The following is a 24169-nucleotide window of genomic DNA, read 5'->3' as shown; positions in this document are numbered from 1 at the left end:
CAGCTCACTAACGGAGCCTGCGGCGTCTACAGCAGCATCTACCATGTCACCCTACGACACAAATACTACAGTGTCTACAACGTCACCCTACCATAGGACGAACTACAGCGTCTACTCTACAAAGTCACCCTAGGACACACACCACTGATCAGAGAACAGTGTGACCGCTTGATCAGGCCGTTTAGGAGGCAATAAAACAGCTCCGGGGACAGTGACTGTGGATAATAATGGGAGATAAGCCTCTGAACCTCCAATGACGAGCAGAGGTTATAATTGACTATCAATCATCAAGTCATTTAGGGTCAGACTTTAGAGTAGGGGGTGGAGACGCGGTAAACGACTCCTTGGTGGTTGGCGAAGGAACAAGCGGTTGGAAGTTTTCATGCACGGAAATCTCTGAATTCCAATATGGTGGATGGAATATAAAAGGCCTACTGGAACGGTTAGATCTCCATTGGGTTAGCTTTACAGCAGACTGCCAGCACGTGAGAGTCCTCTATTCTATTGTGAGGTTCAGAAGCCTCATCCCCCCCACTATCACTACTATTAGTAAGGAAGTAAAATAACAACACAAATGTTATCAGGGCCTCTCTTAGAACCCTCTTTAGAACCCCCACAGTCCTCCAGTGTGAGTCACTCAGGAAATGACTGGAGTGTATCTGCCACTGGCCAGTCATCTGATACGGAGGCCCTGAGGAGACAAACAGAACAGAGCCTGTGAGGCTGAGGGAGGCTGCACTGAATGACTGAACTGTTTATATTGGGCTCTGGCCATCCAGACAGCGCATCTGGAAAAGAGCAAGAAGGAGTATAAGAGAGAGAAAGACTAAAAGAGAGAGAGAGAAAGACACTCTGGCTGCCAAGTAGGACTCTATCTGCTGTTGCCTGCTCTCTGTGTTGTTCTGTGAGAGGAGAACAGCAGGATCACAGCAAACATGAAAAAAGTTGAGCTGGGATGACTTTATCACAGGGAATACGTGGGTGGTTGAGGTCAGTCAGACATCCTCTTTTTCTCTGGACTTTTTTATATACAACTTTTTGCAGATTGTACGCCTCCACATAACAGGGTTTTTTATTCACTTCTCTAGTTTGTCTGGAACTGAGATGGTGATGAAGTTTACAGAGGTAGACATTTCAACTGTTACTAGCAGCATCTTTATGAGGAAGTGTTGTGAAATGCAGATTTTCTATTGGTGGAGCTAAGGTTTCAGGGTGCAGACCTATTGGTTGCTATGTGATTTAGTATGGTACCATTGGGCAGTTAGTGTGGCATTTAAATGCAGCTGCAGCTGTGAGGTCAACAGTAATCTGTTGATAATCTTATGCTGCCTATAAGATATTAAAAACAAACATTTGACCACAGATTTCAAGAAAAACCCCCATTTAATCCAACTGATGCCATTTTCAGATATCAGAATAGGCCTACAAGATATAAATATGACATGGATTACATATGATGGGGAAATAACGAAAAATAGTAACCCCCTCTAGCTACAGTAATCCCCCTCAATTATCCTTCAAAACACATTAACAATTTGATATAAATTACAATATTTTGATATAGTCCCACTGTTGCATTCGACCCACCTGAACCCATGTCACATCCAGCTGTGACCCAGCTACATAGAGCTGAATATTGGGGTAGCCAGATGTTGAGGAGGTAGGAAAATGCAGTCATGCAAAATAACATAGGATACAGGAAATAATATGAAGCTTCCTGTTTGAAGAGATCCAGCTGGATGGAACTCAGACGATCTGTATGAAGTTCAGTAACGCTGGGTTCATATCTACTGTATGTATCTATGATTTGAAAATGAAAGGATTGATCCATAACTAATCTATAACAACCATATGGTTTCCTTCCTGGGACAATAAGATAGGAGAGTGGATAGAGACAAAGGTGCTCAAAAAGGCCTGATACTCCAAGAAATAAGATCAATACTTTTCTTGATGATCCATCATGGTGGTTCTGTTGCTGTAAACACAAGGGTTTAATGTGCCACTGTTCTCATTATGGCTCTTTGAACATTTTCAAGCATACAGGGTTCAAGTGCTTCTCCCTTTCTTGAGAAATTGAACGCTGATGATGATTTTAAATAGTGAAAATTGTATTTTATCTAGAGGAAGGACAATAATCACTGTCTTATTATTATTTACAGCCACCTGTACAGTTTGTCAAGTCTTCAGATAAGTGAAGTATCATATTTACTGAATATTTCTCCCTACGTGTTGAATATATCCTAGAATTACAAGGGAACGATATATTTTAAAGTGGAAAGTGGGAAAACTAGTGGAAACAATTTACAGCCTCTGGAAAACAAATATAATCATTCCATCCAGGTCCAGATGTTGGTAATAGTTATTTTATCCATAATGACCCTTGGAAACAACTCTAAAGTATAACCATTTCATTTATGGACATCTCCCACCAGTGCATCTAGTTAATACACATGGTATTGTCTACCACCTCATTCTACAGTAATATCATGTTAAGCTATAACTAATCTAGCCATCAAACCTCTGGTGAAAAATCAGCAATGACAGTTTGCTCTGCTAAAGCTACTCAGAGAACACCATGATGTTAGTGAACTTGGCCATCGTCTATATATTTGGAGTATCACTTTGACACACATATGGAGATCCTCATTGATGTCTGTGGGATCTCATTCACGTAATGTATTTCCGTAGCTAGTGACCCCTCATAGGGAGGGAGGGAGGGCTTGTTTCATAGTGTTTGTGTATTCCAGCCAGAGAGATGATGTGAAGTGACAGAGGTGAAAGGAAATTAAATGTGTGTGTGAAGGGACCCATGCCTCAGAGCCACTGTAAATCTCTGTCTACACCCCGAGGCACTCTTGACTCTGTCTCTCTCTCTTTGTGTGTGTGTGTGTGTGTGTGTGTGTGTGTGTGTGTGTGTGTGTGTGTGTGTGTGTGTGTGTGTGTGTGTGTGTGTGTGTGTGTGTGTGTGTGTGTGTGTGTGTGTGTGTGTTATTCCCCCCTAGGACAGCGTCTTGATACAGCTTGATATCTAGCCGCTACTGTCCTTGTGAAAAGGTCTCGTTATCAATGCTCTCTTGGACATCTGCAGGCCCATTCTTCAGCCTGTCAGGCTGACCTAGTCCAGAGAGCCTGAGTAGACCGACCTGCCTTGGAGGCCATTCACATTTCATTTCACGCTTCCCACCATGAAAAACATTAGTCATTCTTTCTGCTCTCCTCTCACAAATCCCCACACAATGTAGTGGAGAGGTTTCAAAGGTCAATAGAATACGTTAGGATCCTCCGTATTGTATCAGAAGAACAGATACAGGCTACACATAGTGGTTTACTGCACTGCTCTGCACTGTACATCCCCTTCACTACTGGAGATTGTCCCACTGTCAAGATGACTAGGCTGGTCCCAGATCTGTATGTGCTTTAGCCAACTCCTCTGATTATCATCGGCAGGGTTTTTCTGGATCAAAAAGGGGTTTAGGTGGTGGGCGTGGCATGGGGCGTGGCAGGGGCGTGGCAGAGTGCGTGGCAATGAGGGCGGTCGGCCTTATGGCGCTGCTACATTATAGAGAACATTATAGAGAACATTATAGAGGCCCCTATCTTGGCGCTATAGATCCTTTTTAGCATTTTTAAGTCCATTTCCTGCAATTCTACATCTTCTGCCATGGAGCTGAGAGAAATTGTTGCCGTTTTAAAGCAAATTTCCTGCAATTTTATGCATTTTGCTATGGCTAATCCTGTGTTCTTTTGCTCAAACATAAAAACAAAATGAATACTGCTAAATTCATTGTTTTGGGCATTTTCAATTCTCCTTGAATGCCTACATTTTATTTTGATGATTGTTAGTTCTCAAAGATTATATTATTTAAATATATACGGGTCCATTATCTTTTCTACATAATTGATATCTGGTTTTAATCATTTAAGTTAATCACTTAAATCTTTTTTCCATCCTGAAAATGTTTTTCTGACACTGTTTGGACTTCATTGGATTACAATGGCAGAAAGATCCCTGATTGGTATGCCGTATATGTAGTCAGGGGACTTTGTTAAATCAGATCAAGCATCAGGCTTCTCATCTCATTATTGACATGGTAACACTTTGGTAACACTTTATTTGGATAGTCCCAAGGAGATGGTTTGTAGATGTTCAGTAGATGTTCAATAACTGTCAACATCATGTCAACTAACTATCCACTAACCCTAACCTTAACCCTTATTCTAAACCTAACCTTAACCTTAGTAAGTGTTTGCTTATCAACATATAGCGTGTTGATAGTATGACCATCTGTAGATCATCTATATGGGTCTACCTAAATAAAGTGGGACCAAAGTCTCAATGTAGTAGTGATGTACATATCCTGTATTGGTGAAGAGAGGGATAGTTTCTCATCTCTGTCATGTTTGTATCCTGGTTATTGGTGTCTCTCCATTCAGCCCACCTCCCCAGTTGGATGAAGGTGACAGCCAGCAGCTCCAGTTGGATGTAGGAAGGTGACAGCAAGCAGCTCCAGTTGGATGTAGGAAGGTGACAGCCAGCAGCTCCAGTTGGATGAAGGAAGGTGACAGCCAGCAGCTCCAGTTGGATATAGGGAGGTGACAGCCAGCAGCTCCAGTTGGATGTAGGAAGGTGACAGCCAGCAGCTCCAGTTGGATGTAGGAAGGTGACAGCCAGCAGCTCCAGTTGGATGAAGGAAGGTGACAGCCAGCAGCTCCAGTTGGATGAAGGAAGGTGACAGCCAGCAGCTCCAGTTGGATGTAGGAAGGTGACAGCCAGCAGCTCCAGTTGGATATAGGGAGGTGACAGCCAGCAGCTCCAGTTGGATGTAGGAAGGTGACAGCCAGCAGCTCCAGTTGGATGTAGGAAGGTGACAGCCAGCAGCTCCAGTTGGATGAAGGAAGGTGACAGCCAGCAGCTCCAGTTGGATGTAGGAAGGTGACAGCCAGCAGCTCCAGTTGGATGAAGGAAGGTGACAGCCAGCAGCTCCAGTTGGGTGTAGGAAGGTGACAGCCAGCAGCTCCAGTTGGATGTAGGGAGGTGACAGCCAGCAGCTCCAGTTGGATGTAGGAAGGTGACAGCCAGCAGCTCCAGTTGGATGAAGGAAGGTGACAGCCAGCAGCTCCAGTTGGATGTAGGGAGGTGACAGCCAGCAGCTCCAGTTGGATGAAGGAAGGTGACAGCCAGCAGCTCCAGTTGGATGAAGGAAGGTGACAGCCAGCAGCTCCATTTGGATGTAGGAAGGTGCAGCCAGCAGCTCCAGTTGGATGTAGGAAGGTGACAGCCAGCAGCTCCAGTTGGATGTAGGGAGGTGACAGCCAGCAGCTCCAGTAGGATGAAGGAAGGTGACAGCCAGCAGCTCCAGTTGGATGAAGGAAGGTGACAGCCAGCAGCTCCAGTTGGATGTAGGAAGGTGACAGCCAGCAGCTCCAGTTGGATGAAGGAAGGTGACAGCCAGCAGCTCCAGTTGGATGAAGGAAGGTGACAGCCAGCAGCTCCAGTTGGATGAAGGAAGGTGACAGCCAGCAGCTCCAGTTGGATGTAGGAAGGTGACAGCCAGCAGCTCCAGTTGGATGTAGGAAGGTGACAGCCAGCAGCTCAAGTTGGATGTAGGGAGGTGACAGCCAGCAGCTCCAGTTGGATGAAGGAAGGTGACAGCCAGCAGCTCCAGTTGGATGAAGGAAGGTGACAGCCAGCAGCTCCATTTGGATGTAGGGAGGTGACAGCCAGCAGCTCCATTTGGATGTAGGAAGGTGACAGCCAGCAGCTCCAGTTGGCTGTAGGGAGGTGACAGCCAGCAGCTCCAGTTGGATGTAGGAAGGTGACAGCCAGCAGCTCCAGTTGGATGTAGGGAGGTGACAGCCAGCAGCTCCAGTTGGATGTAGGGAGGTGACAGCCAGCAGCTCCAGTTGGATGTAGGAAGGTGACAGCCAGCAGCTCCAGTTGGATGTAGGCAGGTGACAGCCAGCAGCTCCAGTTGGATGTAGGAAGGTGACAGCCAGCAGCTCCAATTGGATGTAGGGAGGTGACAGCCAGCGGCTCCATTTGGATGTAGGAAGGTGACAGCCAGCAGCTCCATTTGGATGTAGGGAGGTGACAGCCAGCAGCTCCATTTGGATGTAGGAAGGTGACAGCCAGCAGCTCCAGTTGGATGTAGGGAGGTGGCAGCCAGCAGCTCCAGTTGGATGTAGGAAGGTGACAGCCAGCAGCTCCAGTTGGATGTAGGGAGGTGACAGCCAGCAGCTCCATTTGGATGTAGGAAGGTGACAGCCAGCAGCTCCAGTTGGATGTAGGGAGGTGACAGCCAGCAGCTCCAGTTGGATGTAGGAAGGTGACAGCCAGCAGCTCCATTTGGATGTAGGAAGGTGACAGCCAGCAGCTCCATTTGGATGTAGGAAGGTGACAGCCAGCAGCTCCAGCCTATGACCCTTAATCTACTGACTGTCCCCAACCCTCCAGAGCTCATCTCCCCCATTTGTTTAAGCATGGAGAGGGCTTGCAGCAGCCGGTAATCTCCCACCATTTCAAAGTAAATCAGAGTCTTTAAAATTAAAGTATTTTCTAGCACCAAAAAGGTGCACACACACACACACACACACACACACACACACACACACACACACACACACACACACACACACACACACACACACACACACACACACACACACACACACACACACACACACACACACATCAAAGCACATACACACAATTAACTGCTATCTCATCCTGGTCCATGGGAGTGGGAAACCGTGAGATATTGTACACACAGCTGGGGCTGAGCCCTCCACCACCAACCTACTTTGGCTGAGTACTATATACATGGTAACTGCAGCATTCACTTTGCTCTGAATACTCCTAAACACTCACTATATATACAGTACACTCATAAAGCCACACACACACACACACACACACACACACACACACACACACACACACACACACACATACAGGCAGGTCATGCAGAGGGTCCCTGTTCGTCATATGGCTGGCCCCGCTGGGTACTGACTATGAGGTGTTTTGCTGTGACAAACACAACCAACACAATATATATATATATTTATATATATATATATATATATATATATATATATATATATATATTTATTTTATATATATATATATATATTTATATATTTATATATATATATATATATATTTATATATATATATATATATTTATATATATATTTATATATTTATATATTTATATATATATATATATATATATATATATATATATATATATATATATATATATATATATATATATATATATATATAACAGGTCTCCACGGGGGAAGAGTATGACTACTACTACTGCAACACCACAGCAGCAGCAGACCCTGCTGATCCCTCTCCTCACAACTAAACAACACATTCATTTTACATGATGAGGCTGTATTTTACAGAGAAAAAGCAGTGTGTGCAGATCTACCATGGCACAGAACACAAGGAGAGAGAGAGAGAGAGAGAGAGAGAGAGAGAAGAGAGAGAGAGAGAGAGAGAGATGAAGAGAGCGAGAGAGTGCGAAAGCGAGAGAGCGAGAGGCAGACAGAGAGAGCGAGAGACAGACAGAGAGAGCGAGAGACAGACAGAGAGAGCGAGAGACAGACAGAGAGAGCGAGAGACAGACAGAGAGAGCGAGAGACAGACAGAGAGAGCGAGAGACAGACAGAGTGCGAAACAGACAGAGCGAGAGACAGAGATAGCGAGAGACAGACAGAGCGAGAGACAGACAGAGCGAGAGACAGAGAGCGAGAGACAGAGAGCGAGAGACAGAGAGCGAGAGACAGAGAGCGAGAGACAGAGAGCGAGAGACAGACAGAGCGAGAGAGACAGAGAGCGAGAGAGACAGAGAGCGAGAGAGACAGAGAGCGAGAGACAGACAGAGCATGGTCTACTTTACTGACATGCTGGTCCAGAATAAGCATTACTGTACACATCCTCTTATAGAGCAAAGGAGAGGAGAGGAGAGGAGAGGAGAGGAGAGGAGAGGAGAGGAGAGGAGAGGAGAGGAGAGGAGAGGAGAGGAGAGGAGAGGAGAGGAGAGGAGAGGAGAGGAGAGGAGAGGAGAGGAGAGGAGAGGAGAGGAGAGGAGAGGAGAGGAGGCACTGAGATGGACAGATTATGTAGTACAGCACTATACTGTTGATTCAGTGTCCTGCCATCACAAATGCACAAAGTACATTTCTTTCCAGTAAGCTGCAAGCTCAAAAACCAACAGTGCATATCAAACCTGATGTGAAGACAAGACAGTGGTCAAGAGGATAAAAGCATTTTCAGGAAGATATACTCCTCACTCTAGCCAACACCAATCTATCCCTAGAAAAGTAACACCATGGTCAAAAGGATAAAAGTACATACTGGGGATAAATAGTCTCTGTTCTGGCCACCCCAAATGATCCATCCATTTGAAGGACCCATTTAGCCTGAGGAAACCAGAGGTTATAAGATCCTGTGTGTTTGGAGACAGAGGGGGACTGGATGTCCTGGCATGCTGGCTGGCTGTAGTGACTGAGGGTGGATACACCTTTTTCCTGCATCTTCAGCAGCTTTTACAATCTATGATCCCTTACATAACTGTTCCAGCCGTGCCTTTTCCTCCGCTCCACTCTGGTCGGCCTTCCCTTCCCTTCCCCAAAAGCCAACATGTAACACATGCAGGCACGAATGCACGCATAGACAGATGCACACAGGCACAGACAGAACCTTGAACTTGAGGGCCGACAAAGCCCAGACTGGAGAGGGGGCTGTTCTTCCCGCAAATATTCTTTTCAACATATGACCCAGGACTCCTGGGAGTTCTCGCACGCTCTGAGAGAGAGGAGAAAAATAGAGCTGAATTTGCCTCACGCTTCCAAAATCCCCCTCCCACACACACACACACACACACACACACACACACACACACACACACACACACACACACACACACACACACACACACACACACACACACACACACACACACACCGCTGCCCCCCCACCCACACTCACACACCCCAAACCTCCGTATTGTAGGCCTGGTCTAGGTCTGTTTTTAATCTATTCAACCATTCTTCATGTGGAACCCTTTACTACGCAGCCCTGTATATCAGCCAGCCAGGGAGGGAACATGGACTGGAGAGGAATCATGGCTGTAGAACCTCTGCGTGCTCTCTCCAACACTAGGACCCTTCTGCTGGGACACAACAGTTCACAGATTCCTGCCACGCACACCGCACTCACTTAGAAACATTTCTTAGACCCCTTTTTTAAGATTGAGAAAACAGTGCTGAGGTTCAGGAGGATTTCCCCAGTCTCTCCTAACACAACAGAACACAGAGCGCATTTACGCAGCTACATCTACCCTCCAAACCCTATCAAATCCACTGAGAGAGAAAGTGATTCAACTTCCATGTGGGCCCGTCTGTCAATAATCCCAAAACTCCAACTTAACTAACTCCAACTTAACTAACTCCAACTTAACTAACTCCAACTTAACTAACTCCAACTTACTGTAACTTAACTTCAACTCAAGCAGGGGGTATAGAGGAGTATGAAAGACATATAACAGTAGCACGCGCTCCACCATTCAAAATGTGGACTTGACATCATTCAGTCTCTTTTAAAAAAGAGATCATATCTCAATAACATTAACCTGGGTGAATAAAGGTTAAATGCAATAGAAACATCTGCTTGTTTGGACCTATAGTAGGGTGTGTGTGATAGGAACAGTGTGTTTTAAGTTATAAGATGGTGACTTATTGACGTGAAACCCCTCTGGCCACACACACACACACACCCACTCAACCCATCCACCGTACAGTATCAACTCCCCTCTCTGCTGTGTCTGTTTGTATGATCAGATATTGAGCCAGGCCAAACAAGGTCTCTGTTATACAGCCAGCAGGGCATCAGGGTGGTGACAACCACCCAGCAGTCACAACACAGAGCCCAGCCTGACAGAGGTGACTCACACTGGGCTGAATCACACAGGGAGGCCTGGGTGGAGAACCAGACAACCCACCAATCAATATATAAGATATATATTTAGACTGATATACAGTATATTTAGACTGGAAAGGAAATGGCTGTTAAACTCAGATAGAAGGAGAGAGAGGCTATGGGACGTAGTATTGACCAGTCTGGCTGACTGGTGGTGGCCCTTCAGGGTTAGGTTGAGAAGTAACTGATTGGGGCAGCAGTGGGTGTTGACCATGCCCACAGTCAGCAGCCCACAGTCAGCAGCCCACAGTCAGCAGCCCACAGTCAGCAGCCCACAGTCAGCAGCCCACAGTCAGCAGCCAGCAGACAGAGAGATGGAGAGACGTGGAACACATAGGCACTATTACCAATAAAATGTAGTCTTCATATTATTTTTGGTTGCTACTTTTTCCTTTTAATCCAGTTGTGGTAGTCTAAATCCAGACTGGCCTGCTGGGATCCAATCTATTTCTGCAGAACTGCAGTAGTAAACTAGAGCTGGTCCCAGCTCTGCATGTGCTTTAGTGCCCTCACTATTGTTGTCATGCCATACAGACACATTGAGAGCTTCCCACTGGGCAGAGGTCATTTTAACGTCTATACCACGTTGGTTCCACGTCATTTCATTAAAATGACGTGGAAACAATGTTGATTTAACCAGTGTGTGCCCAGTGGGTTGGAACTATAAGGTTCTATCTGTAATGATTCTGAGATAATTGGCCTTAAAGTTCTGAATGCTCATTGGTTTGACTGGTGTCAGGAATTTTTATCTTAACAACGTGAATTGGAGTATTTACTGTACTATATAAGTAGGGAACATTGAACAGAAAAAGGCTACGTCAACAACTCAATTTTGACAAAAATGCTGAGAAAACCTTCTAGTCCCAAGCTCTTGACCTGGGAGGAGCCCTGGGAGGGCCAGTCAGTTTGGCAGGCCGCTGTGCTGTGACATACTTTGAAGGACTCCAGTCCACCTGAATAAATGGTGGATTGGCACAATGTGAGCTCTGTGCTGCAACAGAGCAAAGGGATGTCTTCTTGCTGGACCAGCTAAGCGTGAGTTTCTCTAAATTGTGGAGAGCTCATATAGTCATTGAACCGTGACCCATCAACTTTTCAGCTGCACTTCTCTTAGCTACTTCACAGAGGGTGGGCCTTGGGTAAACACGGAGGTCCAGAGACGCCCCATCTATTCCAAAGACCAAACGTAAACAAACAACCTCCTTAACATTCTCTGTCTGAAGCCATTTTGCCGTCCACAGAAGCAAGCACACGAGAAGGTCTGGGACCGTTGCTTCCTCTACTTCTATCCTGAATGTGGGTTGGTCAGAGTAGAGGGCATAGCAGGCCTTCAGGTCAAATAAATAGTGTGGCTGAGTGTAGTAGGTGCTTAATGTCCAATTCTTCATTAGTGCAGATGAAGGACAGGAGACAAGGAGACAAGCAGAGGAAGCCATATCAGACTATTGAGATACACCTCCGAGGTGGTATGTGTCTCGCCTCGGCTGGCCTGGAGCGTGCATGGCATAACCTCGCGGCTGCACGGGCACACAAGCGTAGCCAATGAAAATGGTCGGTTTTCGCACTGAGTAAACAGAGCGGTTTGTGGCCAAACATACACACACAGACACACAGTCCGTCGGTAGACATGCTGTGAACGTAACTAAAGGGATAAAAACACTGATTCATTCCATATGGTCTCTCACTCTACCAGTCAATGCTGTGCACACACACACACACACACACACACACACACACACACACACACACACACACACACACACACACACACACACACACACACACACACACACACACACACACACACACACACACACACACATACTCTTAAGTGCCACAGTTGAAGCTAGTAGAAATGACACTGCTAATAAAAACACTGTTCATTTAATCTGTTGAAATGTTCCGTTCAGAATTGGTCATTAGAGTCTTCTGCTTCCTGTCAAATGAGTGGATTAAACAAAGCAGCAGTGAGGCACCAATCAGAGCAGGTGTCTGAGGAGAAGCATTGCATTGTGGAGTGTCATGCATGTCAGACGGATTCAATCACCTTCGTTTCTGCTGCTGCCCAGAATTTTATAACGCCTGTGTGTGTGTGTGTGTGTGTGTGTGTGTGTGTGTGTGTGTGTGTGTGTGTGTGTGTGTGTGTGTGTGTGTGTGTGTGTGTGTGTGTGTGTGTGTGTGTGTGTGTGAATGAGGAGTGCTCTGCTCTCTCCTATAAGGCCTCACTGGTGGGGATGAACACTGGTGGAGAGGAGTACAGCACATCACTACTACCACCCACAGTTAGCTAATCATCACATCACTACTACCACCCACAGTTAGCTAATCATCACATCACTACTACCACCCACAGTTAGCTAATCATCACATCACTACTACCACCCACAGTTAGCTAATCATCACATCACTACTACCACCCACAGTTAGCTAATCATCACATCACTACTACCACCCACAGTTAGCTAATCACCACATCACTACTACCACCCACAGTTAGCTAATCATCACATCACTACTACCACCCACAGTTAGCTAATCACCACATCACTACTACCACCCACAGTTAGCTAATCATCACACCACTACTACCACCCACAGTTAGCTAATCATCACATCACTACTACCACCCACAGTTAGCTAATCATCACATCACTACTACCACCCACAGTTAGCTAATCATCACATCACTACTACCACCCACAGTTAGCTAATCAGCACATCACTACTACCACCCACAGTTAGCTAATCACCACATCACTACTACCACCCACAGTTAGCTAATCATCACATCACTACTACCACCCACAGTTAGCTAATCAGCACATCACTACTACCACCCACAGTTAGCTAATCATCACATCACTACTACCACCCACAGTTAGCTAATCATCACACAACAGATAGGAGTTTTATTGAACGGAAATCCAGTAAGAGACTAAAGAATTGATTAAGGAGGAATATGTACTCATCCCTGCACTGACCTGGCCTCCCTCCTTACCTCTCTGGCCGGTCTCCAACCTTCCCTCCTCTTCCTCCCTCCCTCCCTCCCTCTCTCTCTTTCTCTCGCTCTCTGACTCCCTCCCTCTCTCTGTCTACCACTTGATCTCTATTTGTTCTCTCTATTATCCTTTGGCCGCTCTCTCATTCTCCTGCTCTCTCCATCCCTCTCTCTCTGGCAGCTCTCCATTTGGCCTCGCATGCTATGTGTGTGTGTGTGTGTGTGTGTGTGTGTGTTAATCACACTGGCCCAGCAGGACTCCTGTCGACCGCCCCACGCCCAACGTGTCACAGACAGTATCCCACAGAGCAGAGCCAGGAACCGTCTCTCACCCACTCTGCCCTGCTCTGCTACCCAGCCTAATCACCTCCTCCCTGGGCTGTCTCTCCTCAGTGACCCTGGTAAGCTCTGGTTCTGTTCGGGCATACAGTGCATATACTGTAGATCTCGGGTGAGGAGATCACTGATGATTGGTGATGATGATGTCCTTCATGTGTCCTAAATCAAGCCAAGCGTGCTAGACAATAAGCCCGGTGGTCTCTCTCTCTCTCTCTCATCAACTGTCTGCAGAACTGGCATATGTGGCACTATGCGTGTCCTTCCAGGACATATTAATACGTTATTCCAGATGAGTGGAAACGGCCTATATTACACACACCCCCTCCAACACACACACTTCCCCTCCATCACACACACACCCCCTCCATCACACACACACACACCCCCTCCAACACACACACACACACACACACACCCCCTCCAACACACACACACACCCCCTCCAACACACACACACACACACACACCCTCCAACACACACACTTCCCCTTCAACACACACACACACACACACCCTCCAACACACACACACCCCCTCCAACACACACACATCCCCTCCAACACATACACACACTTCCCCTTCAACACACACACACACACCCCCTCCAACACACACACACCCCCTCCAACACACACACTTCCCCTTCAACACACACACACACACACACCCTCCAACACACACACACCCCCTCCAACACACACACATCCCCTCCAACACATACACACACTTCCCCTTCAACACACACACACACACACACACACACCCTCCAACACACACACACCCCCTCCAACACACACACTTCCCCTTCAACACACACACACACACACCCTCCAACACACACACACCCCCTCCAACACACACACATCCCCCCAACACATACACACACTTCCCCTTCAACACACACACACACACACACCCTCCAACACACACACACCCCCTCCAACACACACACATCCCCTCCAACACATACACACACTTCCCCTTCAACACACACACACACACACACACACACACACACACACACACACACACACACACACACACACACACACACACACACACACACACACACACACACACACAGACACCTCTCTTATCATTCCAGACCACAATCTATCCATCCATGCATTCTCTCTCTCTGTGTTAGGGAAGACTGCCGTGAGGGAGAGGGGGAACCGGGATAGGATGGAATGGGGGGGGGGTCGGTCTGCCTCTCTCGGCTGTCTAACTGTCAATTATCTCTGGTTGGCATCACAGGACCATACAATATGTCTGTCTGTCTGTGATGTCTGTCTATCATGTCTGTCTGTGGTGTGTGTGTGTCTGTCTGTGGTGTGTGTGTGTCTGTGCTGCTGCTGACGTCTCCCACCCACCACTGGAGGGGAAGCACTTTGATAGCAGCACAATGAGGGCTCTGTACCCTCTTCCCTCGCTCCACTCTGCCACAGTGAATAACATACATCACATAGCTCTGGACTAAACAGTAAAGGGGCCTAGCAAGAGCTGTAGATCAGTGTTTTCTCAAAAGGTAGGTCGGGACCGTAGTTGGGACTAGGGCCAGGAGTTTTTCCTGGACTTTTCAGGCTCAAATAGAGAGATCCAAATTATGTGTAGCCTACTGAGCCGATTGTGCTTATGTCCACACACACACGCACACACACACACACACGCACACGCACGCACGCACGCACACACACACACACACACACACACACACACACACACACACACACACACACACACACACACACACACACAAAGCATCTAGTCATGGAACTGAGCCAGAGAGAGCACTCTTCAATTGGTCATAACTTTATATATCACTGAGCAATGCTTGAATTAGCCTTCCCTACATATGGAATGACCTGTTGAGCTTGCCTGGAATGAGTGTGTAACTGACCTGGTGACTTAAAGTCTTAATAATAAGCCAAGGGAGTATGCATTCTGCATTCAGCCTCGTGACAGTGATGTATTCATACAGGTATCATGGCTATCCGCTGGAGTGTGACAGTCCTGTTTGTTCTTATTTACGCAGAATATAGGTCAATCCATATCCCTCCATCCTGCATTAGCGCGCTACACATCCACTGTGTGATGACTGATGGTTCTGTGTCAGATGACTTCTCATGGAACCATGAAACATGCTCATAACTGGGTCGCTATACCACACGAGTGAGGGTGAACATGTAAATTGTGTCTCAATGTAGAGGGATAAAGGTTCACATTCTAAATGCCTTCTATTTATTTTCGTATTCTTTCTTCTTTTATTATTTTCTAACGTCATCCTTAAATCTATTGTAAAATATAACATAGACAGATTATAGTGTTGTTATTATTATTATTATTATTATGTGAAATACCACAATACCTCAATGTAAATACAGTGTTAACCTGATTGTTGTCATTAAACCGGCCTTGGGTCCTGCTGTAGCCTACCCAAAATGATCCTAGTGTACACATCAATACATCGACACATGAAAGATAAACATGCGTGTGAATGGGATGTAACGTTACCTTGATTGTCTTCGTCCATGGCTGAAGGGGAAAATGCAAAGGTCCAAAAAACCAAGTAAGATCGCAGAAACTTGTTGTATGAATATGGGGTAAATTCTTGAAATGCGCGTTTTAATTTGTTGGGTGCATTTGCAGACAGGTTGACCACAGAAGCCGCGTCTTGTTTTGGGGAATATTATTTTCTTGCCATCAATGCTGGAATCACGAGGCAATCCGCTTGGATATCCGTCATCAGTGTAGCCTATTTCAGATGGAACTGAATCGGCGACGTCTTTTTTCTAGAGTGATCGGTTGCATATTATCCGGCAGATCCACCTTCACTCCACTAGCATCGGGAGAGTAGGCTATCCCATCCGAGCTCCACGACTCCGCTTCTCCACTAGACAGACAGGCAGCTTTCACTGTACGTCATCATTATCTGTCCCGCCCTGTGGAGCAATGACTACAAACCTGCCCTCATGTGACCGTACTGTACACAGGCTGTACTGTATTGTAATCTGTGAGGGAATTATTCAATCAAATCCCCAGATCAGTGATGAGGTAAAGCATGTATAATATAGGCCTACATATGAAATAATTTCTCAATGTTGCCCTCCTATGGTCACTGCATCTGGTTTCTTTCATTGACAAAGAAAATACACACACACACACACACACACACTCGCTCGCGCTCGCTCGTGTGTGTGTGTGTGCGCGTGTGTGTGTGTGTGTGTGTGTGTGTGTGTGTGTGTGTGTGTGTGTGTGTGTGTGTGTGTGTGTGTGTGTGTGTGTGTGTGTGTGCTGACAATGTTAGAAACTAGACTATTATATCATATTATCCTGTCCAATGTAGGCTATACTGCAGGACCTCTGCTTGGTCCAGTAATAAAAATACAGAACATAAGGATGCCTCTATGAGACAGGGAATGGTACTGGATAGTGAATTGGTATCTGATTCCAAGCCCAGAACGAACACTCACACAAGCAGTGGGAACCAGCCAGTGTGTAGGCCAATAGCAGGGAAAAGGCACACACACACACACACACACACACACACTGCGGCTGTGTTTCTACAATACACACGGTTTCAATTATCGCATTCCTGCCTCTTCAGAGAAAGAAGGGGGTCTCTCTTCCTGTACACATTACTCCAGGGGTCAAGAATGAACAGATGTTTTAATGTATTCATTCATTCTTTCATTTGTTTATTCATTGATGTGTCTTACAAAAATGTTCCAGAATTGAATGCTTCTTCTTATACAGAGAGACAATTGCGAAGACAAACCCCTATGTAGGCTATCTCTATAAACTGAAACGTATGGAGTGTGAAACATCCAACAGTGAAGCTGATTTTCCTATGGTCTACATACTGTAGTTTATGTTTGAACAACATGTGAAACACAAAGGAATACATGCAATTGTGTGTGAATATTCCTCACATCACAGACTCCACCCTTCCACTTTGAGTGGTCCTAGAAGTCCTCTGCAGTCTAAACATTACATCAGCATGACACTACTGGGATATTATGACAACCAGAACCAGAACTAGCTCAATCCAGAATGATCCAGTGTAGTCTGGTTGGGATGGAGTACTTGTTGGTTCACATGGCACATGATAAACTCTAATACCTCTCTGTTTGCTGGTCCAGTAAGTCATCCTTAATTCAACTGATATATACGCTCTTTGAAAAAAGGTGCTATCTACAACCTAAAAGGGTTCTTCAGCTGTCCCCATAGGAGAACCCTTTGAAGAACCATTGTTGATTCCAGGTAGAACCTTTCTGGTTCCAAGTTGGACCGTTTTGGGTTCCTGGAACCAAATAGGGTATTAGTTGGAACTAAAAAGGGTTATCCAATGGGAACAGCCGAGAACCCTTTTGGAAGAGTCTACACAACGTTTTGAGCAGCATACTCTTTGTCACCTTTGACTTATTTCTGTGGTTGTTTATTTTCTCCAGCTCTTGTGTTAAGTTGACGTCCATCAACACTCTCTTTTCAACCTTTAACACCACAGCAACTGAAACTGGAGCCACTGGGCTTAGAACTACGGTATAAACAGGGCCCTGAAGTTCCACCTGGATAACCCCACAACTCCTGGTGGATACCAAGTAGACCTGAGGGGGTGGTGGGAATGTAAACCATGGTCCAGTGGATACACATCCAGACGTTGTTTGCTTTTTCTGCACTCGGACCTTCTGCGTACCCTGTGATGATCTAGACATGTTTTAATAGGAACATAATGCTGGGGGATCATGTCACTTAGCTTGGAGAGAAGAGAAGAAAGAGGAGGGGTGGGTCCTGGGAGAGTTGGGAAACGTGTGTGTTCTTGTGTTTAGTAGGAGTTTAGGGGAATGATTTGGGAAAAAAGGGCACGCACAGGGAGATGGGGGACTTTTGGAAGGGGGGGCTCCCGACCAGGCTCTGTTTGGTGGGGGTGGGGGTGGGGTGGGGGGTCCTGTTTGGGGCCCAGATGTCCAGTCCAGGAAACTCTGCGTTTTCTTTGTTTTTCTCTCTTTCTCCATTTTCCACCGGGCGGACCAGTAGTTTTACGTAGGTGGCGGATTCAAGCAAAGTATTCAACAATTGTATTTATTTATTTATTTTATTTTACCTTTATTTAACCAGGTAGGCAAGTTGAGAACAAGTTCTCATTTACAATTGTGACCTGGCCAAGATAAAGCAAAGCAGTTCGACACATACAACAACACAGAGTTACACATGGCGTAAAACAAACATACAGTCAATAATACAGTAGAAAAATAAAGTCTATATACAATGTGAGCAAATGAGGTGAGATAAGGGAGGTAAAGGCAAAAAAGGCCATGGTGGCAAAGTAAATACAATATAGCAAGTAAAACACTGGAATGGTAGATTTGTAGTGGAAGAAAGTGCAAAGTAGAAATAGAAATAATGGGGTGCAAAGGAGCAAAATAAATAAATAAATACAGTAGGGGAAGAGGTAGTTGTTTGGGCTAAATTATAGATGGGGTATGTACAGGTGCAGTGATCTGTGAGCTGCTCTGACAGCTGGTGCTTAACGCTAGTGAGGGAGATAAGTGTTTCCAGTTTCAGAGATTTTTGTAGTTCGTTCCAGTCATTGGCAGCAGAGAACTGGAAGGAGAGACGGCCAAAGGAGGAATTGGCTTTGGGGGTGACCAGAGAGATATACCTGCTGGAGAGCGTGCTACAGGTGGGTGCTGCTATGGTGACCAGTGAGCTGAGATAAGGGGGGACTTTACCTAGAAGGGTCTTGTAGATGACCTGGAGCCAGTGGGTTTGTCGACGAGTATGAAGCGAGGGCCAGCCAACGAGAGCGTACAGGTCGCAGTGGTGGGTAGTATATGGGGCTTTGGTGACAAAACGGATGGCACAGTGATAGACTGCATCCAGTTTATTGAGTAGGGTATTGGAGGCTATTTTGTAAATGACATCGCCGAAGTCGAGGATTGGTAGGATGGTCAGTTTTACGAGGGTATGTTTGGCAGCATGAGTGAAGGATGCTTTGTTGCGAAATAGGAAGCCAATTCTAGATTTAACTTTGGATTGGAGATTTTTGATGTGAGTCTGGAAGGAGAGCTTACAGTCTAACCAGACACCTAGGTATTTGTAGTTGTCCACATATTCTAAGTAAGAACCGTCCAGAGTAGTGATGCTGGACGGGAGGGCAGGTACGGGCAGCGGTCGGTTGAAGAGCATGCATTTAGTTTTACTAGCATTTAAGAGCAGTTGGAGGCCACGGAAGGAAAGTTGTATGGCATTGAAGCTCGTCTGGAGGGTTGTTAACACAGTGTCCAAAGAAGGGCCAGAATGGTGTCGTCTGCGTAGATGTGGATCAGAGACTCACCAGCAGCAAGAGCGACATCATTGATGTATACAGAGAAAAGAGTTGGCCCAAGAATTGAACCCTGTGGCACCCCCATAGAGACTACCAGAGGCCCAGACAACAGGCCATCAGGCCATTTGACACATTGAACTCTATCAGAGAAGTAGTTGGTGAACCAGGCGAGGCAATCATTTGAGAAACCAAGGCTATTGAGTCTGCCGATGAGGATGTGGTGATTGACAGAGTCGAAAGCCTTGGCCAGGTCAACGAATATGGCAGCACAGTATTGTTTCTTATCGATGGCGGTTACGATATCGTTTAGGACCTTGAGCGTGGCTGAGCAACAATGCACAGCACACAGGCATGATTTGAAAATGTTCTGTGCCACAGAAAATAGGCCATATGCATAATCTAAGTCAGTTTCTGTCATTGGTTAGCATGCTGTAGTTATTGAAGCAGAGCATGGTGAATTGGTTAGCATGCTGTTGTTATTGAACCAGAGCATGGTGAATTGGTTAGCATGCTGTTGTTATTGAACCAGAGCATGGTGAATTGGTTAGCATGCTGTTGTTATTGAACCAGAGCATGGTGAATTGGTTAGCATGCTGTAGTTATTGAAGCAGAGCATGGTGAATTGGTTAGCATGCTGTTGTTATTGAAGCAGAGCATGGTGAATTGGTTAGCATGCTGTAGTTATTGAAGCAGAGCATGGTGAATTGGTTAGCATGCTGTTGTTATTGAACCAGAGCATGGTGAATTGGTTAGCATGCTGTTGTTATTGAAGCAGAGCATGGTGAATTGGTTAGCATGCTGTTGTTATTGAACCAGAGCATGGTGAATTGGTTAGCATGCTGTTGTTATTGAACCAGAGCATGGTGAATTGGTTAGCATGCTGTTGTTATTGAACCAGAGCATGGTGAATTGGTTAGCATGCTGTTGTTATTGAACCAGAGCATGGTGAATTGGTTAGCATGCTGTTGTTATTGAACCAGAGCATGGTGAATTGGTTAGCATGCTGTTGTTATTGAACCAGAGCATGGTGAATTGGTTAGCATGCTGTTGTTATTGAACCAGAGCATGGTGAATTGGTTAGCATGCTGTTGTTATTGAACCAGAGCATGGTGAATTGGTTAGCATGCTGTTGTTATTGAACCAGAGCATGGTGAATTGGTTAGCATGCTGTTGTTATTGAACCAGAGCATGGTGAATTGGTTAGCATGCTGTTGTTATTGAACCAGAGCATGGTGAATTGGTTAGCATGCTGTTGTTATTGAACCAGAGCATGGTGAATTGGTTAGCATGCTGTTGTTATTGAAGCAGAGCATGGTGAATTGGTTAGCATGCTGTTGTTATTGAACCAGAGCATGGTGAATTGGTTAGCATGCTGTTGTTATTGAACCAGAGCATGGTGAATTGGTTAGCATGCTGTTGTTATTGAAGCAGAGCATGGTGAATTGGTTAGCATGCTGTTGTTATTGAACCAGAGCATGGTGAATTGGTTAGCATGCTGTTGTTATTGAACCAGAGCATGGTGAATTGGTTAGCATGCTGTAGTTATTGAACCAGAGCATGGTGAATTGGTTAGCATGCTGTTGTTATTGAACCAGAGCATGGTGAATTGGTTAGCATGCTGTTGTTATTGAACCAGAGCATGGTGAATTGGTTAGCATGCTGTTGTTATTGAACCAGAGCATGGTGAATTGGTTAGCATGCTGTTGTTATTGAACCAGAGCATGGTGAATTGGTTAGCATGCTGTTGTTATTGAACCAGAGCATGGTGAATTGGTTAGCATGCTGTTGTTATTGAACCAGAGCATGGTGAATTGGTTAGCATGCTGTTGTTATTGAAGCAGAGCATGGTGAATTGGTTAGCATGCTGTTGTTATTGAACCAGAGCATGGTGAATTGGTTAGCATGCTGTTGTTATTGAACCAGAGCATGGTGAATTGGTTAGCATGCTGTTGTTATTGAACCAGAGCATGGTGAATTGGTGGAATTTTATTTTCTCCATCAAGTACAATTTATAGTAGATGTGGAGTAAATGTTTCTCTCCATCTCTGTCTTTCTCTCTTACCATATCTTTCACTCTTTCTCTTTTTCGGTCTACCTCTCTTTCTTCATCCACTCCTACCCTCTCTGTCACCCTCCCTCTCTCTGCCCCCCTGTCTTTCTCACCCTTTTTTTGCTCACTCTTTCTCTCCATCTCCCTCTCTCAGGTTGTGTTCCTCTCTATATAAATGTCATGTTTAACCCAAGCATGTGTGTGGTGTGTGTGTGTGTGTGTGTGTGTGTGTGTGTGTGTGTGTGTGTGTGTGTGTGTGTGTGTGTGTGTGTGTGTGTGTGTGTGTGTGTGTGTGTGTGTGTGTGTGTGTGTGTGCGCATTCGTTTGTGTGTATGTTGTGTGTATTGGAGCATGAAAGTCACAATAACGCTGGTATTTATTTGCATTCTTCACTTCTAGAATAATGGTGAATGAATCAACCCCAAATTGAAAGGCACCACATTTATTGGAACAAAAGCCAAAATGTCACCCAAGCCTGTTTAATTTCTTAAAACCCAACATGTGCTGGCCTTTCTGGCTGACTACCAGGGCTATCTCTCTCTCTCTTCTCTCTTCTCTCTCTCAGTGTGCCACTGCGGGCTGATGGCGGTTGCCATATGCCCCGAGGGTGCCCATGGCACTGCATCTGGCAGATTACGCTCTCCCTCACGTCAGACGAGAGGGCTGCGGCGCCCGGCGCTCCTGACCGACTTCACGTGACCTGATTGAGCAGTCAGAGAAACAACATGACTTCATATGCTCCAGTCTCCACGGTAACACCCGGGGGCAGGTTAGTGGTTACCTCCCCCTTCAGCTGCCAACTCCCTAACTGTCGAACGACCCCCACACCCAAATTACCCCCTAGAACCCATTCACCTCATAATCCAGTCAGGCGGCAGCTGCATTACATACAGTATAGCTGTACAGTAGCTTCACACTGGCTTTCTATGGGGATTGTAGGGCAACATCTTTTCAATATTTATATAAACCCAGAATATATGATTTATAAAGCAAATGGGTGCATTGGATTAGTATTTGGGATGTTTGAGTACACACCACCAGTTGGACCAAGAATTCTGAAAGAGTCTTCACTGTAGGGGGTGCTGATAGCTGTCCTGGTTCACACATGTACCAGAGTGTAGTGTGAAAGAGTGGAAAGACTGAGAAAGTCTTCACTGTGTAAATCAGATTGAGATGTAGTCCACAGTGTATAGACACATACTGTATATCCTAAATCTATATCATATCCATTTGACTGATCAGAGAGTAACCAAACTACAGGTCTTACACCAAACTGACCATAAGTCAGTGACGGAGTAGCTTCCTTTACATTGGAGAATGGAAGGAGGGCTTTCAGGAGGTCTGATACTCTCCCCGTTGGTCAGGGTTTGAATTGGCTTGGGGGTGCCCTAAAAATAGCAGTCTAGAACAACATCAATATCCTTTCATGCTTGGAGATGCCCTCATTTATTTTGGGAGTGTCCATTATACTCTCATGATTTGACCCGACACACGGCCCGGGCAACACAATGGATAGACAGCAGTAGAACAGGTTGGTATGCTGTATTAGAGTGTTTCAATTGTGTGAATTTCTATGCTGACCTCACAGAGTGAATTTCCATGAAAATGAACTATAAAGTTATCAAGTCAAGGGTTTCCATCATAACTAGGTTGATGATTCCCCTTCTTCATATAGGCTATAGCTTGTGGGCATAGACTGAGACAAGGGATATGGGTGGGGGATGGTGATGGTGGTGATGGTGATGGGGATATGGGTGGGGGATGGTGATGGTGATGGTGGTGATGGGGGATATGGGTGGGGGATGGTGATGGTGGTGATGGGGGATTTGGGTGGGGATGGTGGGGGGTGGTGATGGTGGATTTGGATATGGGTGGAGGATGGTGGTGGTAGTGATGGGTGGTTGTGGTTGGGAGTGGGGTCTGGGGTGAAGGTTGAAGGGGCGACTTCCTATCTTGTAAGTGAGGCGAGGGGAGTTCAGATACTCAATCCCAAATTGACCTTCAGTCACAACCCCTACATGCTTCATGTATATTTGAAAAGACTGGATAGGTATACATATTGTCATTGTAAATAAGAATTTGTTCTTAACTGACTTGCCTAGTTAAATAAAGGTTAAATAAAACATTTATAAATAAAAATACTTATTCTGGTAATAACTCCATCTTGCCATATATTTACTATGGTAATACCGTAGCTTCATCTTGCCATATATTTACTATGGTAATACTGTAGCGTTATCTTGCCATATGAGGGGTATACTACAAAGCAAGAGCAATGACTTAGCCAGCTAACTTGCCTTAATATTCTGGAGATACATTTTGGGGGGGGGAATAACCTTGAAATGGGCATGGTCTAACTGACTCAACAACCCAAAATACACATCTAATTTTAGCTTTCTTAATGAACCAGAAATCATTAGTAATTTCTGGTTGTTTATCTCTGCTACCGCATGGCAAGCGGTA

General features: G+C 45.6%; 1 protein-coding gene across 1 annotated transcript in view; it reads right to left on the bottom strand.

Annotated features, from left to right (window-relative positions):
• Window positions 1-16244, bottom strand: part of LOC106606718 (cytohesin-3) — a 62247-nt gene extending 46003 nt beyond the window's left edge. The window contains exon 1 of the mRNA XM_045715505.1: window positions 15843-16244. Within this exon, the coding sequence (XP_045571461.1) occupies window positions 15843-15861 (19 nt within the window). The 5' untranslated portion in view covers window positions 15862-16244. The remainder of the gene's footprint in view (window positions 1-15842) is intronic.
• Window positions 16245-24169: the final 7925 nt, after the last annotated feature.

Source organism: Salmo salar, chromosome ssa03 (assembly GCF_905237065.1).
Source record: "Salmo salar chromosome ssa03, Ssal_v3.1, whole genome shotgun sequence".
Classification (NCBI taxonomy): Eukaryota; Metazoa; Chordata; class Actinopteri; order Salmoniformes; family Salmonidae; genus Salmo; species Salmo salar.
Note: the sequence above shows the minus strand (reverse complement) of the source record. Positions and strands in the feature narration are given on the sequence as shown.